This window comes from Phyllopteryx taeniolatus, chromosome 2 (genome assembly GCF_024500385.1).
Source record: "Phyllopteryx taeniolatus isolate TA_2022b chromosome 2, UOR_Ptae_1.2, whole genome shotgun sequence".
Lineage (NCBI taxonomy): Eukaryota > Metazoa > Chordata > Actinopteri > Syngnathiformes > Syngnathidae > Phyllopteryx > Phyllopteryx taeniolatus.
Window position 1 is genome coordinate 20,977,060 of NC_084503.1, and position 18,527 is coordinate 20,995,586.

Consider the following 18,527-nt stretch of genomic DNA (forward strand, 5'->3'; position numbering starts at 1 on the left):
CAGCACCTCGTCCATGTTGGTGATGTGATTGGGCTGGATGTGTTTGTCGGCAATCTTTTTATTGCAGTAGGAGCGGAAGATGGCCAGCTTTTCCTTTTAATCCGCCGGAAGTTGCTGTGCCACGGTAGTCCTTCCCCGGATGGATAGATGGCGCCGTTTCATAAAACGAAAGCACCAAGACAGACCTCCTTGAAAATGTTTGATTTTCATTTCTTCTGCAAGCGTTATTGCACTCAGTCGAATGGTGACTGTATAGACGCTTCTCCTGGCTGTTCTTTGCTCATTAATCCATTGCTCGAGGTTGTCTTCCAACTCGGGCAACCTTGCCTTGTTTCCTCGGAAACTCACCTTCGTCTTCTTGACTTGGCAAAGCTCGTTTTCCTGCTTCCTCCACTTGGACAATTTTGCACAATGCACATACCGGCGCTATATACCTACTGGGGGTGTGCCTTTAGCGTCTTCTGTCACGCGCACCCTTCCCCCTTTACGTCCGCATGCTGTCCTCAGTCACGTCCGCCTTCCTCTATATAAGCAGCGTGTCCGCAGGAAATGCTCCCAGTCAGTCAAGCGGAGTGCTCATTAAAGTCACACAACAACATTTACAGACTCTGGAACTCGGTGCACACATAAGGCGCGCTGCATTATAAGGTGCCCCGTCCATTTTGGAGAAAATCTAAGACTTTTAAGTGTGCCTTATGGTCGTGAAAATACGGTATTCTACTATGATGCAAGGTTTTTGTTTTTGTAATTCAATAGTAAAATAAATTTTAAAAAATCATCATATCAATTCATCATAACATTTAGGCCTGGCGTACAGGAAAGAGTTATTTGTTGGCTCGATCCAATGTTGTATCACTCATACTATAGAATAATTTATTTCTTTGTTTAGTGAATAGTACTGACGAGAAAAAACTTCCTCCTGAAAAACCGTATGCTAAATCGCAATTGCAATATTTGCTCAAAAGAAACTCACAATTAAGAGTACATTCCCTTTCCAAAAAGTTGATTTATTTCCATAATTTCATTCAAAAAGTTAAACTTTCATAGATTATAGATTCAGGGCCCACAATTGAAACAATTTCAAGTATTTATTTGTATATTTTTACATAATTTGGGCTTCCAGCTCATAAAACCCACAAAATCAGGAATTTAAAAATTAGAATACTGTGGGGGGGGGGGGGGGGGGGGGATATAACACCATTTACTTCTCAGCTTTTGTAGTTTAAAAAAACCAAAAGGAATTAGGGTCACATCAATCAAAATATGGTACTTTCAAAACGATATGTTAATCTTTAATACTTGGTTGGGAATCCCTTTGCTTTTATCACTGCCTCGATGCGCCGTAGCATTGAGGCAATCCATCTGTGGCATTGCCTGGGAGTTATGGAAGCCATGATATTCTAATTTTTTGGAAAGGGTCTGATTTTCCCAATTTGTTGAGCCCTACTCCTGAATGATGACAAGGTAGCTTTAATCTGGGCCCACATCGTCCCATTGATGAGGACTGGCTAAGTGTGGATAAAGATTTAGCCACACTTGATGTTGTGGCTAACTACACACGTGTGGCTCGGAGATTTTTAATACTGTTTAGCCACATTGGCTAAGAGGTTTCACGACTCAGTGCCAACCCTGACATGCTGTAAAATCTATTGTAAGAACTAGACTAGCTAAAGGCAAACCCACCTTTGCATGTTTTGTGGACTTTCAAAAAGCATTTGATTGGGTAAACCGGGATCTGATTGCTTTTAAACTTTTGGAAGTGGGAGTAGATGGACGATTTTATCAAGCAATTCAGACCTTGTATAACAATCCAATGGCTTGTGTTGAAATTAATAACTAGACTTTACACCGATTTGATCGGGCTGATCGGTATCTGCCGGTATTTAGCATTTTATGCTGATCGACTTTAATGTCATAATTCGCCGAGCCGATCAATCCGCAAGAGACATTAACTCCGCGTCGTCGCGTGCACAGTATATTTGAATCCAAAAGCTAGTTTATTTTTAGCCTTGTCGCGTGTCTTTTGACGTAGTACTGTAAATATCTGACGGCCAATGAAGTTATTTTATTTAAAAAAATTTAAAAAAAATAAATATATATATATATATATGTTTTTTTTTTTTACAAAAACGTTGGCGTGTGGGACAGACAACACGCTGGAGTCAGGCAACACGTAATGCCCGGATCAGACTACAAGACAAATTTGGTCTTTCACGATTGCGCTGTCAGACTACTGCAATGAAATCTTATCTTATCTTATTCCGATACCACCGCATCCCATTTTTTACGATCATTGGGCTTTATCCTGTCAACTCAAATGCGACCGGATACACTCGTTACCGTGGCGACGACAACCAGAGTGGATCGCGCTGACTGTATTATAAGGACTAAATGGGGGAAAACGTGTGTTGGTCGTCACCGGTGCTCAGGACAGGAGAGGACGTTCGTTTAAGGCTTGCTTGAGGTATGTTCACGTACGTGGTTTTCAGCTGCAGGGACAGGACGACTGATTGCAATCGAAGGAAAGATGAATGCGGCCAAGTACAGGGATATCCTGGACAAAAACCTTCTCCAGAGTGCTCAGGACCTCAGACTGGGCCGAAGGTTCACCTTCCAACAAGATAATGACCCAAAGCACACAGCTAAAATAACGAAGGAGTGGCTTCAGAACAACTCTGTGACTATTCCTGTATGGTCCAGCCAGAGACCTGACTTAAACTCAATTTAGTATCTCTGGAGAGACCTGAAAATGGCTGTCCACCAATATTCACCATCCAACCTAACAGAACTGGAGAGGATCTGCAAAGAGGAATGGCAGGGAAGCCCCATATCCAGGTGTGAAAAACTTATTGCATCATTCCCAAAAAGACTCACGGCTGTATTAGCTCAAAAGGGTCCTTCTACTTAATACTGAGCAAAGAGTCTGAATACTTATGGCAGTGTGATATTTCAGTTTTTCTTTTTTAATAAATTGCAAAAATTCAACTTTTTTTTTTCTGTCAATATGGGGTGCGGTGTGTACATTAATGAGGAAAATAATGAACATAAATGATTTTAGCAAATGGCTGCAATATAACAACGTAAAAAATTGAAGGGGGTCTGAATACTTTTGATACCCACTGTATATTCTGATAGTTATTGTGCATCCCTACTATTAATCTTTTTATGGTTTTAGAAATGCGATGAAGTACGATGTATTGTATGTACAGTATCAAACACCTATACAGGCTCGCTGACTGAGGCGTCAATATATCCAATCGCTCAATGTAAGGGTGTGCGTCGGAACTCTTATGTGATGGTCCGGTCCAATCAGGTTCAACCGCATTGTGCGGTGTGTGACAGGCCTAAAGGTTTTGATATGACTTCCAAAAGGAACAGTTTATTGTCTTCTACAATGGTTGTAAGCTTGCGTGTTTCCTTTTGGCTCTATCTTGAGTGACAAGCATCTACTAACCAGAATAGTTGAGATCTTGTGTGACAGGTGACTACTACCTCGAGAAGATTCCCTGCTGGCCAACATCGGACTCGACCGGGGCGAACTCATCTTGAAAACAAGGAGAAACATCTTATAATAATTATTCTAACAATAATAAGAAGAAGGATAATTGTAATCACTTCTTATCCAACCTGTTTCTTTTGATACTGCTGTTTTATTGGGTCCCACTGGCTCGCCTGTGCCCAGTGGGTAGCTTACAGTGGAAAACACCACCACCTAGTGTATTAGTCTGGTCTGACTTCATTTGCAAATGCTGCTAGCATGAAAGTTCAAGACGCAGAGACAGCGTGGTAAGGTGACTCAATGCAGCACCAGAAGGCACTGTTTTTCTTTCTAATATGTATTTTATATTTGATACAGGCGGCACGGTGGACTACTGGTTAGAGCGTCAGCCTCACAGTTCTGAGGACCCGGGTTCAATCCCCGGCCCCGCCTGTGTGGAGTTTGCACGTTCTCCCCGTGCCTGCATGGGTTTTCTCCGGGCACTCCGGTTTCCTCCCACATCCCAAAAACATGCATTAATTGGAGACTCTAAATTGCCCGTAGGCATGACTGTGAGTGCAAATGGTTGTTTGTTTGTATGTGCCCTGCGATTGGCTGGCAACCAGTTCAGGGTGTACCCCGCCTCCTGGCCGATGACAGCTGGGATAGGCTCCAGCACGCCCGCAACCCTAGTGAGGAGAAGCGGCTCAGAAATTAGATGGGATGGATATTTGATACATAACAATACAGTCATTCAATGTTCTAAAAATAAATAAATTCGTGCCATAATCCTGTGTGTTTTTCTGAGAATAATTTCCTTTGTGTCTCTGTCTGATTTGCATCTTCTACTCCACCAGATGGCGCCGTTTTCCCCATCCAGCCATCCATCCATCCATCCATCCATCCATTCTCTGAACCGCATATCCTCACTCGGGTCGCAGGTGTGCTGGCGCCTATCCCAGCTGGCTTTGGGCGAGAGGCGGTGTACACGGTGAACTGGTCACCAGCCAATCGCATTCACACTCACATACACACCTATGGTCAATTTAGAGTCTCCAATTAACCTAGCATGCATGGTTTTGGAATGTGGGAGGAAACCGGAGTACCCGGTGAAAACCCACACAGGCACGGGCAGAAAATGCAAACTCCACACAGGAAGGCCAGATTTAAACCCGGGACCTCAGAATTGTGAGGTGGATGTACTAACCATTTGTACTGTCCCTTTAGTAACAGATATGCATGTAATACAGCAAAGACTCAGTTGCTATAAACTGCAATAAACTCATGTCAAAATCCTTAGTGATGATTTTTGAGTTTTTTTTTTTGTGTCTATCTGACCTGCTGTTTCTGAGCCCTCAAACGCTGTTTTCCTTATTGCTAAGATTTCATATTTAATACAGTGGTGTGTTCCTGCGCATATTAGCGATTTATTTCCTTCAAATTCACCTATTTGCAGATTACTCACTAATTCGCCGTTTTTGTATACAGGCCATTGCCCTGTCTAATATAAAAGTAAGGCTTTGGTGCTATCTTGTGGCATCTTGCTGTCAAAGAACTATTTTGTGACATGAAGTGCAGCTTTGCATCTACACAGGCCATAGCCCTGTTTTATTGAAAAGTAATGCTTTTCTGTCATCTTGTGGCGTCGATAGGCAATTATAAAACTTTTGAGGAGACGCATCAATTACTCATGGATTTCCACCGCAGTCCACAAATAGCAGAGGAACACTGTACTTATGAGGACAAAAAATCATTTGTCCTTTGTCTTTATAGTGCTGCCCTGCTATTAGTTTTTATCATCATCTCTAGTGTTGTTTTTGGAGTAATTTCCTTAGTGTGCATTCGCCTGTCTGACTTCCTGCTTCTCAGGTTTTCCTTCGTTGTAATATTGCATTTTTAATACAGATCAGTGATTTAAAACACTAAATTAATGCATTATAACAAACTTTGCACATCCTTTTTAAGAAGCTGGGATAGGCTCCAGCTCGCCCGCGACCCTAGTGAGGAGAAGCGGCTCAGAAAATGGATGGATGGAAGATTCAATGCGTATTCGATAAGTAGACCTCAGTAGTGTTGACCCTCACCAAGTGTTTTAACGGCAAAGCGTAGACTGTCGCTCCAGTGTCTGAAAACTTCTTCTGCCTGTCCAGAGTTTGGTAGACATATTCCTTCTCCTCCATGCTTCCTCCTTTATCCTCCTCCACCTCTTCCTCTGCCTCCTGGTGCTGCATCTCCTCTTCGGAGTGGTCAAAGGACGACAGACGTGGACGAAGGACAAAGCCTTCTGACCATCGATCACTGAGGAGGATGGACAATGCAAGTTAAGAGTGGGGAAAAAACAGAGAGGCTCTTTATGGCATGAATAGTTATGGATGGAGCATATGTGTTACCGCGTGTAGATCGCTGTGCTGATGTGCTCAGAAAGCAAGGACTCTGATTGGTCACTCTCGGAGAACGAGCGGGCACGGGCCGGCGGGAGTGCCCATGTCTGTCCGGTCAGCGATGAAGACAAAATGGCAGCCGCTAAGGCTGATCTGCAGATGGGAAAACAAACCAATTGATGGACAATATTGGCATCTGAACTGTAGTATAAAATAAAATAATATAAAATGTTAAAAGGATGAGAAAGCAAAAATGTTTCAGAACAGAAAATTGAACTGACGGACAATATTTACATCTGTAGTATGAAATACACTACAGTTTTGACTATTTTCATTCAATAATACAATTATTGATAAGTAAACATAAATATTGCACAATGTATATCTGAAAAATAAAGCTATTTGATAATAGTACAAGTAAAGGTGTGTCCTTACCATAAATAGACACCTGGTACTGGATTAAATAAATCACCACTGTATCAGGATTTAGGGTCAAACATTTATTTATTTCCTGCATTTCTACCCCCATATTTCTGTTCTGTATGAATTGTAATTTTTCACTTTCAACATTAATATCTGAACCAGGATGCCATCTATGGGTATTCCACAATGCAGAAAAATGACACTGGGGGTGACTAATGAAGTGTCCAGTGACTGTAAAGTAGTTTATGTGAACAACATTGAGGAAGCGCACACTGATGAGAGAAAAAAATAAGGGAGTGGAGGAAGATGAGGCAGAGGTGACTCGAGGTACCTGGGTCTCTCGGGTGAGGAGGCGGGGCTGCGCGGGGGTGGGGTACGCGGCACAGCAGCCTTGGGGGCAATGGAGGCGGCAGGAACCAAACCATGGGCAATGCGTTTCTGCTCAAACACATAGACATACAAGCGGGAGATCTCACACAACAACACACAAATAGCACAAAGAATCGAGGGGAGAGGATGACACAAAATAGTGGCAATTGATGTGGAGTGTCTTTATAAACTGTGGTAGCCAAATGACACATTCGTCACGTCCTCATCCGCCCTGCCCTGCCCAGCCCAGCCCAGCCCAACGATGCAAGATCGCTCCGCTGTCCCATCCCATCCTGTCTTGCCACATCCTGCCCTGCCGTCCTATCTCGTCCTGCCCAGTCCCATTACACCCTTCCCTGTCCCATCCCATCCTATCTTGCCCTGACCTGACTCATACCGTCCCGTCCCATGCAGTCCCGCAGCACTACCTTCTCAATCCACATGGATAAAACCACATTCCTATGCAACGTTGTCGTCGTAACGAGCTTTTGTCATAATGTTATAGTTGTTCTTTGTTTACTCTGTACCCTCTCAAACCTCGTTCTGTCCAACTGCATTGCCAAGACATTCCAATCATGTCAACAGTAAAGTGTACAAAAACAACATTAATGGAGTAACACTCACGAATGGTTTGTCTTTCTCCCTCCAGAAGTTCAGCTTCAACATGGCGGAGGTTGCGTTTATACGAAGTTTTTCCAACTTAACGTAAGGCGCTGTGACAGTTAGCGAACATTCCGTCGATGAAATGTCATGTGACTGACGTTATAGTTTCGATGGTAATTTATTCTTACTATTATAGGCCTTTTTTTTTCTACATATAAAAGCTAATCTTTTAGGCTGGTGCCTGTATCGAGATGCTTCTCCGCCATACTCCACCTCGCTTCATCCGCCACTCCAATTGGCTCGCCATTTCACCTCCGGCCAATCGGAGGCGTGCTTGATTTTGGTTAGCAACCGCTTGAATTTACGTTGATCGTTTTTGCCTGTGGATGCAAAAACAAACAAACAAAAACCACACTCGAGAGATTTCGCACTTCATTATATCAATTAATACAAGTACGGTGGTGCATACAGCAAAGTTAATTTTATTAATTTTAAATATTAATATACACTTTACACCTCCAATCCCGTAATGGTGCACTTGTCATAGATAGTGTAGCTGTGGATGCGATAGGAGAAAAAAAACAAAAAGTAAAATGTGAGAAAAATTTGTAATGTCAGACTTTTCTCAAATTTAAAATTTGTACATACTTTTACAATTTAATTTAATCCATAAATTGCTTGTGTTGGGGGGGGGGGGGGGGGGGGGACAAGAATAAAATAAATCAGACAAAAGTCTACAGCACTTAAGAGAATGCAGATTGCAATTTACTAGGTAGAAAAAACTTTGTACTCAATTTAATACAGCTCCTACCTGTCTTTTGCATTCAAATCATGAAAGCAACCAATCAAGGTTTTGCACATTGGTGGGGGTGGTGCAATCTTTAAAATACAAATGAATATTTAGAAAAAGATGTATTAGGGACTGCGACTGGCTGGCATTCAGTCTAGGGTATACCCTGCGTCTCGCCCAAAGTCAGCCGGGATAGGCTCCAGCACACCCACAAACCTAATGAGGATAAGCGTTATAGAAAATGCATGCATGCATGTGTTTGAGCATTTTCTCAAAATTAAAATATGCAAATTACTCCATCCATCCATTCCACTTATCCTCATCCTATAAAAATGTTTTGACCTAATTTAATGCAGCACGTTGTCTGCAGTGCATGACTGGTTAGAGCGTCAGCCTCACAGTTCTGAGGATCCGGGTTCAATCCCCAGCCCCACCTGTGTGGAGTTTGCATGTTCTCCCCGTGCCTGCGTGGGTTTTCTCCGGGCACTCCGGTTTCCTCCCACATCCCCAAAAAAACCATGCATTAATTGGAGACTCTAAATTGCCCATAGGTGTGACTGTGAGTGCGAATGGTTGTTTGTTTCTATGTGCCCTGCGATTGGCTGGCAACCAGTTCAGGGTGTACCCCGCCTCCTGCCCGATGACAGCTGGGATTGGCTCCAGCACGCCCGCGACCCTAGTGAGGAGAAGCGTCTCAGAAACTGGATGGATGGATGGACGTTGTCTGCATTAAAATAGTGGCAGTAAGCAACCTAACAATACTTGCTCATGTTGGTAAAAATAAGAAATTTGAACAAAATACAATGAAATAAACTTAGTCAGATTTTTTTTTTTTTTAAATAGTTGTAACTTGCTACCAGAGAAATTTTTTTTCTTCTTCATTTAGTACATAGTGTGGTTTTATTTTGCATTAGATTGTGGGAGGAAGCAGGCTTCCAACATTTCTTGGTTTAGAGGAAAATGCTTCCAACCCATTGAAGTAGAGTGTAATTAATACGCTGACATTTCACACAGTATACGAGTGAAGAAAGGCATGTGAAAGGATTTAGCAGGATGGCATGTGAGTTGAAAAACACCACTGTTATCTCACTGGGTGTCCAAAGTCATTCCCAACCTGTTTGGGACAATGATAAAAAAAATGATCAAATAGTCTTTGTCCCCTTTGTTTTATTAAGATTGGATTCCACACAAGACACAAAGAATTTCCAGAGAAGCAATTTGCACCACAGTAGAAAGTAATAATACAACAACAGCCCCTAATAGAACTCATTTAGCATCACAATTCTTTTTTTGTTGACAATATATGACATGGTGTACGTATATGCATATACTGTACCTCAGGAGCCAGGGCAACAAAATGCACTGAGTAATCATTATAATGAGTTTTACAACAACGTAGCACTAAGTACAACACATCAGAGTGTTTTCTTATGACAATGTGCCAGCTGACACACACAAAAAGAGAATAAAATACATTCCTTTAAGAAAATCTAATATGCAAAATTGTTTTCCACTCATAAACTACACACAACCTAACAGGAACATTATATACAGGTACTTTTTATATGACATAAATAATAAATTTGATTATCAAATGTATAAGAATCTACTTTGTAGACAAAAGAGATCAGTCCAACACTGCAAAGGTGTCAGCAAAAATGGCCGCAGTCTTTCCGTGGAATGTTTAATTAAAGGTGACGTCAGTCTGCTCCTATATTCACATAAGAGGCTGTATTATTATGGACGCGCTATGGAAGTATTTCTGTGCCATTTGAGTTGAAATTGGAATTTCAAAAACATTTTTTTTTTTACACTGAATTTATTTTAAAGGTGCCATATTTTACCAAACCAACATTTTCTAGTATTTGGGATGTAATATTGTCTGTATGGTGCCTCAGTAAATATGTGAAATATGAATTAAAATCGTCCACGCATTCCTGAGTTCCAGACGTTTTTCTGCCGAGAGGGCCTGAAATCAGATCATTTGAATTTCTCAAGCTTATGTACGTCACCAGCGAAAATCTTCATCTACCTCTCCACTCCCAAGCCAGGACTGTCAACATAAACACGTGAGCTCTCACAAGTTGGTCTCCTACACTGAGACAACCAATCAGAGGAAAGGCGGTCTTAGCCTAATATGGTCAAAGCGGACACAAAAAACTCGGACGTGGGAGGAGTTTGGTGAGGCCATGGAGAACGATTTCCGAACGGCTTCGAGGAAATTCTGGTCCACCATCCGGCGTCTCAGGAGGGGGAAGCAATGCAACATCAACACTGTGTATAGTGGGGATGGGGCGCTGCTGACCTCGACTCGGGACGTTGTGAGTCGGTGGGGAGAATACTTCGAAGACCTCCTTAATTCCACCGACACGCCTTCCCGTGAGGAAGCAAAGTCTGGGGTCTCTGAGGTGGGCTCTCATATCTTTGGGGTTGAGGTCACCGAGGTGGTTAAAAAGCTCCTCGGTGGCAAGGCCCCAGGGGTGGATGAGATTCGTCCGGAGTTCCTAAAGGCTCTGGATGTTTTGGGGCTGTCCTGCTTGACACGCCTCTGCAACATCGCGTGGACATCGAGGACAGTGCCTCTGGATTGGCAGACTGGGGTGGTGGTCAAGGGGGACCGGAGGGTGTGTTCCAACTACAAGGGGATCACACTCCTCAGTCTTCCTGTAAGGTCTATTCAGGGGTGCTGAAGAGGAGGCTCCGTCGGGAAGTAAAATCTCTGCAGGGTCCTCAAGGGTGCATGGGAGTTCGCCCAACCAGTCTACACGCATTGTGTGGACTTGGAGAGGGCGTGTCCCTCTGGGAGTTCTATGGGGGGTGCTTCGGGAGCATGGGGTGCCGAACCCCCTGATACGGGCTGTTCGGTCCCTGTACAACCAGTGTCAGAGTTTAGTCCAGATTGCCGGCATTAAGTCGGATTTGTTTCCGGTGAGGGTTGGATTCTGACAAGGTTGCCCTTTTTCACCGATTCTGTTAACGTTTATTGACAGAATTTCAAGGCGCAGGTTCGGTTTGGTGGCCTCAGTATTGCATCTCTGCTTTTTACTGATAATGTGGTTCTGCTGGCTTCATCAAGCCGTGAACTCCAACTCTCACTGGAGCGGTTCGCAGCAGAGTGTGAAGCGGCTGGGATGAGAATCAGCACCTCCAAATCTGAGACCATGGTCCACAGTCGGAAAGGGTGGAGTGCCCTCTCCGGGTCGGGGATGAGATCCTGCCCCATGTGGAGGAGTTCAAATATGTTGGGGTCTTGTTCAAGAGTGAGGGAAGAATGAAACGGGAGATCGACAGGAGGATCGGTACAGCGTCTGCAGTGATGAGGACTTTGTATCGGTCGGTTGTGGTGAAGAAGGAGCTAAGTTGAAAGGAGAAGCTTTCGATTTACCGGTCGATCTACGTTCCTACCCTCACCTATGGTCACGAGCTGCGTGTCGTGATCGAAAGAACAACATCCCGGATACAAGCAGCCAAAATGAGTTTCCTCCACAGGGTGTCCTGGCTGTCCCTTAGAGATGGGGTCATCCGGGAGGGGCTCAGAGTAGAGCCGCTGCTCCTCCGCATTGAGAGGAGCCAGATGAGGTGGCTCGGGCCTCCCTGGTGAGGTGTTCCGGGCACGTCCCACCGGGAGGAGACCCCGGGGATGACCCAGGACACGCTGGAGAGACGATGTCTCTCAGCTGGCCTGGAAACGCCTCGGGATCCCCTCGGAAGAGCTGGAGGAAGTGGCTGTGGAGAGGGAAGTCTGGGCTTCCCTCCTGAGGCTGCTGGCCCTGCGACCCGACCTCGGATAAACGGAGGAAAATGGATGGATGGACTGACACAAAACTGGGTCAAAGGCAGAGGCAAAAAAAAAAAAAAAATACAAACAAAATGCCAGCAATCAAATTAAATTTTTATTTCATTATTTTTTTTAACTGTAAATTCATTTTTTGACTGCTAGAAATTTGATGGTTTGTTTTGGGTGCTAATTCAAACTCAAACTCAGAAGGCACAGATATACTTCCATTCTGGTAATTTCTGTGCCATGCAAATTTAGATGTTGGATGTTAGATGTTTTTTCTACAGAGAATGTTACATAGAATTGTTTCTCAGCAATTAAATCTAAATATTTCTAGACGTCACATTTTTTTGTACCGCAAATTTATTTTAACAAGTGCTAAAACTGTCATGTTATTTAAAATTCAAAGTTTGATTTTGATACAAAAAAAGTCATGAATTCAAATTTAAACTCAGGTGGCACAGATTTACAGTACTTCCATAACATGGAGGCAAATAAGTGGATTACGTGAGGCAAACGTTAAATAAATATTGTGTATTTTTATTGTGTCACAAGCATTCAAATTAAACACAAAACAAAACAAAAAAAGTCATTTTGATGTGAATATTTGGGCAAATTGAATGTGTTCATTGAATACTTTGTAGGTTGGTTCGCTAACTGATAGGTTAGGTCGGCTTTGAAATTAGTGCACACTTTCAATCTTAATTAAATAGAACAGTTGCGAGTTGTAAAAACTGATGTGGGTGGTGAAAACTCAGGAAAAAAAACGGACGTACACTGAACCCTTGCCGGTTCAACTTCAATCTTGTGAGATTATGGTATTTTTTCACTCTAATGAAGGCTACTATTTTCCTGAGTTTAGCCTTCCTCAAATTAATGTGAATCTATCCTTATAAAATTGGATTTTTTTGAAAATACAACTATTCCTGTAAGATTACGCCTTTTTATCCTCCAGTAAATGCGACTCGATAATCAAAAAGCAATAATTTATTCTTGTAAAATTACTCATTTTTACTCAAATAAATGGTTTTGTCCTGTAATTCTTTTTTTTTTTTTTTTAAATTGCTGCGACTAAGATTGCAATTTCTTTGAAATTACAACTTTATTCTCATAAGATTACACTTATTTTGATTTACTACTGTTACTATTGTTATAAGGTTAGAACTTTTATTCTTGAATTAATTACTTTATTGCAATTTGGGGGGAAACCTTAATTCTTTTGAGATTACAACTTTTTTTTAAACCATTTTAACTAACTAGTCTGCTATTTATGACTTTCTCAAAAAAATTCTCATTTATTGCAAACAATGTGACTTTAGTCTCATTGACTTAAATTAATGCAATTAATTGTCCGTTTTGGTGAGTTTATGCGACTTCATTCTGCTAAAATTGCACTTTTTGGGGCGGATAAAAACTTTATTCTCATAACATTACACCGTTTTGTTTTGTTTTAACTGCATGCAATGCAATTTTATTGTCATGCAATTACCCTTTTTTTGCATATTAATTTGATTTTATTCTTGAAACATTGCACATTGATATTCACGCTTGTGAAATTAAACTTTTTTCCCTACCAAAATAATCTGACAATCCTCATAAAAATATATTTTACATGCATCAATGCAACTTTATTCTCCTAACTTTACGACTTTTTTCCTCAGAGAAAATGTAATTTTATCTGCAAAAAGTATGACTTTATTCTTGTAACATTACACCTTTTTGACTCAAATAAATGTGACTTTATTCTAATAAGATTGCAATTTTTTTCCCTCAAACGTGAATTTGTTCCAGAAAAGCAAGACTTTTTTTGGTGTGATTGCAACTTTTTCACTTGAATAAATAAAACTTCAGAATACCCTTTTTCACCACTTGATGTGATTTTATTCTTCTAAGATTGCACATTTTGGGGGTGACAAATACAACCCTGTTGGTAAGATTATGCTTTTGTTTCTCCAATAAACACAAATTTGTTTTCGAAAAGAAAAACGTGTCCCCAAATCATCTTTTTTTCTCCAATTAATGTTACCAAGATTGCAATTTTTGAAATTATTATTATTGTTATTATTATTATTATAATCTTTGGGTGGGTGGGGGTGGGTGGGGGGGGGGGTCGGGGAATACAACTTTTTTTTAAGTGTGTTCCGGTGGTTTGTTATTGAGATAATCGACTGAGGAATAAAACAAACGGTAGTTTATCATGTTCGTCTGCCATTTAAAATCGAGATTTCAGACTTCTTGGATATTTCCCAAACGCAGGAAGACGACTCGTTTACCCTCCTTTACTACGCTCGCTTATTAACGTCACCAACTGGCTGGCTGGTCCAGGCACTTTACTCAAGATCCCTTTAAAGGCTGTATCACAAAAATTACTGGTTAGCAGCTTATAACATTTCATTTTAAAAGACAATTTCTTCAATCAGCGGTTTTAACTCAGAGGTGGGTGGGGGGGGGGGTAATAGGTGTGGCTATAAATATTCATTGTTAGTGTTTGTGTCCCAACAGTGTTGCAGAGGGTACCAGAGAGGGCACCTGTGTATTCAGTAGAGGGCTGCGTCCTTGTAGGAGCTGGGGAAGGCCGGGCAGGGTTTGTTCCACGACTGCTCTGCAGTAGGCAGGCTGACGGTACTGGCACTCTTCAGTTTGTTCTTCAGGCCCCAGCTGAGGAAAGACGATTTTTTGCTGATCTTGCGCGACATGCCCCTTTTGTCGTCGCCATCGTAGGCCAGACAAATCATGGAGTACGTCTTGGGCAGGTTGCCGCAGAAAGTGGCACTCTTGGCCGGCTGTACACATACACATGGACACGCAGGACACAGAGCTTATATATTTTTACTCATAAAAATGCCACTTCATTCTCATAAAATTACGTCGTTTAAGCGAAACGTGATTTTAATCTCATAAAATGACATTTTTTTGACTCGAAAACAATGGACATATTGTCCTAAGATTTTTTGAAACGCAAATAAGGATGACTTTAATCCAATGTGAAAACATACGACTGTTCTCACAATGTACGTTTTTTTTCCCCACATAGGGCTAGCTTTTATACTCCGAAATGCAACTTCATTCATGTATGACTACAGCTTATTTACTGGAAAAAATATTTGAGAAATGTCTGACTAATCTTGTAAGGGTTTGGGCTTTTAACTTTTTTGTAAAGTATACAAAAAAAATAGTACTTTACTTTTGCAAGATTGCAACTTCTCATTAAATGACACCTTTTATGTGACTTTTCTTTATAAGATTAAATCTTTTTTCACTCAAATACTATTCTTGTCAGATGACAAATTTTTACTTTTTCACTACAACTTTATTCTTTGAGTAAGACTTTGTTCTTGTAAGATTTGCTTTTTTTGTAGTTGAAATAATGTGAATATCCTTAAAAAGCACAACAACTTGTAATTATAACTTATGTTTTGTTGTAATATTACGTCCCTTTTTACTCTAAAAGTGTGAATTTATTCTCAATATGGCTTTTTCAAATGTGACAATTCTAATAGATTTATTCCTTTTTTACCGGGGGGGAAAAAATAACTATTTATTCTCGTATTCCTCAATTAAGTGAAGCACAGAGCGGAGTGTGAAGTGGGCCTCACCATGGTGGGGTTGCCTTCCAGCACGCTGACCACTGTGATGTCCACGCCCTGCTTGTCCACGTCTTTTAGCAGCCTCATCACCTCACCTACGCCCATCCACTTGCATTCCGCCTCGCCCACGGCAACAATGTAGTCGCCCTCATTCAGCCCGTCGCCCTGCCACAGAGAACGGAGCGGTTAACTCAGACCTCCTGACACCACAGAGTCAATATTTACACACCAGGTCCGCTTCACCTACTTTCGTCAGCAAACACTGACTTGTAATCTGTCAAAACACTCACTCTACCTTCTCAAATTCTCTACAATATACAGGAATTACAAGTCCGAGGGTGATTCAATTATAGCGGTTTGCTGACTCAAGAAGATTCTGTTGTATCGGTTCACTGAATTGAGTTACCAAAAAAACCAACGGACAGAGTAGTTTTGGGATACTGACTCAAGATACCAGACTCACAAGAAAAACTGCGGAATTAGATAATTTGGTTGTAGTGGTTTACTGATTTGAGTAAAGATTGCTGCACATCAAGCGACGCACCAGAACCCGACTGTACTGTCGCGCAGTGTGCGTGGTTTGGCAACTGTTTTCATGAGTAGCCCATCAGTCTGCCACTAGTTTTGCCACAATTAAAAATTTTAATAGCCAGCGCACGCCATCACACCATCGCAGGTCACAGCTAATCAAAATGCAAATAAGATTTCCATCACACTTAAAATACATATAGAGACAGAACATCCGCGCCTACGCCTTATAAATACAGTATATAAAGCATCAAATAGTGTTTTACAACACTAAGTATATTCATAATTTCTAATGCGGATTAAAAATTGAAGCTTGTTGCCAAAATGTACACACGCGGTACGTACAGAGCTGGGTATGTTCAAAATGAACACAATCGCTTTTATTCTCGTCCATGTCCACTCTCTTTAGGAACCTGCTTCTTCCTCCAGTATTAATCTATCTGTTCATGGTTTAATCAATGTGATCCAGTACAATATAGGCCTACTGTACAGCGTCAAACGCCTATACAGGCTCACTGTTAAGGCCATCCATATATATTCAATTGCTCAATATGTGGGGGTGAGTCGGCAACTCCCATTTTTTTGCCATTATCCTTTCAAATCGGGTTCGACTGCATTGCGCAGTGTACAACAGGCCTATAGGGACTCACAGGAAACACCGCTGACTGAAATGATTCAGTGGCATTGGTTCATTGACTTGAATTTGCGGACTCACCGGGAACACCACAGACACAAAAGATTCAGTCGTATTGGTTCACTGATTCACTGAGTCACATACCGTGAAGTATTGTAGACAGTTTGCTTCGATTATGTCGATTAACAGGTAAACGCTGTACCATTGAAATTAACAAATTAATTAATATCATGTCCAAGATAGAATCCTATCCCTATTAAGAAATCAAGGAGATTGAGTTTTGTCAGCCCACTTGTTGTAATTGCAGTAAGAACAATGCCTAAGCCAAACCTATGATGATGTTTATTTACTTCCTTAAAGTCTCGAGCTCAGGTTTTACTGCTCATGCATCAGCGCTCGGGTTGACTATGAACTCCAGAGAAGACGGGGTGGGTTGAAGGTTTCCATCCATCCATTTTCTTTACCGCTTATCCACACTAGGGTCGCGGGCTGCTGGAGCCTATCCCAGCTATCGTTGGGCGGGAGGCGGGATACACCCTGAACCGGTCACCAGCCAATCGTTGGGCACATATAGACAAACAACCATTCGCACTCAGATTCACACCTACGGGCAATTTAGAGTCTTCAATCAACCTACCACGAATGTTTTTGGGATGTGGGAGGAAACCGTAGTGCCCGGAAAAAACCCACCCAGGCACGGAGAGAACATGCAAACTCCACACAGGCGGAGCCGGAATTTGAACTGAGAGGCAGATGTGCTAACCAGTCGACCGCCATGCCAGGTTAAAGATTTAAGACAGGTTATTTTAAAGCTGCTCTTGTCAAATCTTAACAGAAGCCAGGTGCTCGGCATGAACTCCCTGCAGCATACTTTGAATATCAAACCATCTACTCACTCAATCTCTACGTTAAATAAAATCGACCAGAATAAGCTCGTGATCGTAATTTCATTAAGAGTCAGCTGGGCTCATTAATTAGTTGCTGACTCTAATTAAAAGCCTCTCAGGCGGCGAAACAGATTAGCAGCGTTACATAAAGCTACTCAAACCAGGTCATAAACCTATTTAGAACCGTAATACTGCCTTCAGCTACAAGTACACTGTCCGTCTCTTATATTAACTTAAGTCAGTGAACAATGGATGACCGCAATGTTTCCGCAAACCTGAATCGATACAATGGACCCACTGGAGTCGGTCGAGTCGGTGAGCCGATGGAACCCAATCATCTGAGTCTGTGGTGTTTCTGGCGAGTCTGCCAACTTGAGTCAATGAACCAATATGACAGAAGCTGCTGTCTCTAACTGAAGTCACTGAACCGAAACAAAAAAATCTTCTAAGGCTTCGGTATTTCCAGTGAGTCAGCCAACCGGAGTTAGTGGACAAATACAACCGAATCCTCTGAGTTTGTGTTTTTTTTCTGCTCTCTTGAGTCAGAGAGCTGATACAACTAAGTCATCTGAGCCTACATTTTTTGAATGAGTTGACCAACTTGAGTCAGTAAACCAATATTACCGAATCATCTGAATCTGCGGTGTTTCAGCTAACTTGAGCCAGTGAAGTGAATATGACTGAATCTTCCACTTATGCGGTGTTTCCACTAAGTGGAGTCAGCCAATGGACAGAACCAACTTATCTGAGCTTCCCCTTTTTTTTTTTTTGGGCGAGTCGACGAACTCGAGTAACTGAACTGATACGACCAAATTAATGAGCTTCTGGTGAGTCTCCTAACTCATGTCAGCAAACCAACACAGCCAGATCATCTGAGTCTATGGTGTTTCCACCAACTTGAGTCAGTGATCCGATACAACACAATCTTCAATGTAAGGGAAACAATGAAATCATTCCTGCCTTTCCACTAAGTTGAGTCAGTGAACCAATACATCCAATATCAATATCTGTTCTTGTTTTTAAATCAAAAATAGTTTTTGCATTTTACATTAGACTGTAATCACACTAT

At 41.8% G+C, this 18,527-nt stretch overlaps 2 protein-coding genes across 5 annotated transcripts in view; both read right to left on the reverse strand.

Annotated features, from left to right (window-relative positions):
* The window catches only part of cep89 (centrosomal protein 89), a 71,100-nt gene extending 63,520 nt beyond the window's left edge, over positions 1-7,580 (reverse strand). The window contains exons 1-5 of one of the 3 annotated variants that reach the window (XR_009787119.1): positions 7,276-7,580; positions 6,614-6,720; positions 5,869-6,012; positions 5,563-5,776; positions 3,493-3,544 (exon numbers count right to left, since the gene is read on the reverse strand). Coding sequence is in view for 2 of the 3 variants with exons in the window: in XM_061765179.1 (XP_061621163.1) it covers positions 3,493-3,544; positions 5,563-5,776; positions 5,869-6,012; positions 6,614-6,720; positions 7,276-7,317 (559 nt within the window). In the remaining variant the exon portion in view is untranslated. The remainder of the gene's footprint in view (positions 1-3,492; positions 3,545-5,562; positions 5,777-5,868; positions 6,013-6,613; positions 6,721-7,275) is intronic. The other 2 variants (XM_061765179.1, XM_061765185.1) reach the window with 2 other exon arrangements.
* A 1,613-nt stretch (positions 7,581-9,193) lies between these two features.
* rhpn2 (rhophilin, Rho GTPase binding protein 2) overlaps positions 9,194-18,527 on the reverse strand; it is a 77,001-nt gene continuing 67,667 nt past the window's right edge. For both annotated transcript variants that reach the window (XM_061765209.1, XM_061765207.1), the window contains exons 13-14: positions 15,419-15,574; positions 9,194-14,605 (exon numbers count right to left, since the gene is read on the reverse strand). In XM_061765209.1, the coding sequence (XP_061621193.1) occupies positions 14,360-14,605; positions 15,419-15,574 (402 nt within the window). In that variant the 3' untranslated portion in view covers positions 9,194-14,359. The remainder of the gene's footprint in view (positions 14,606-15,418; positions 15,575-18,527) is intronic.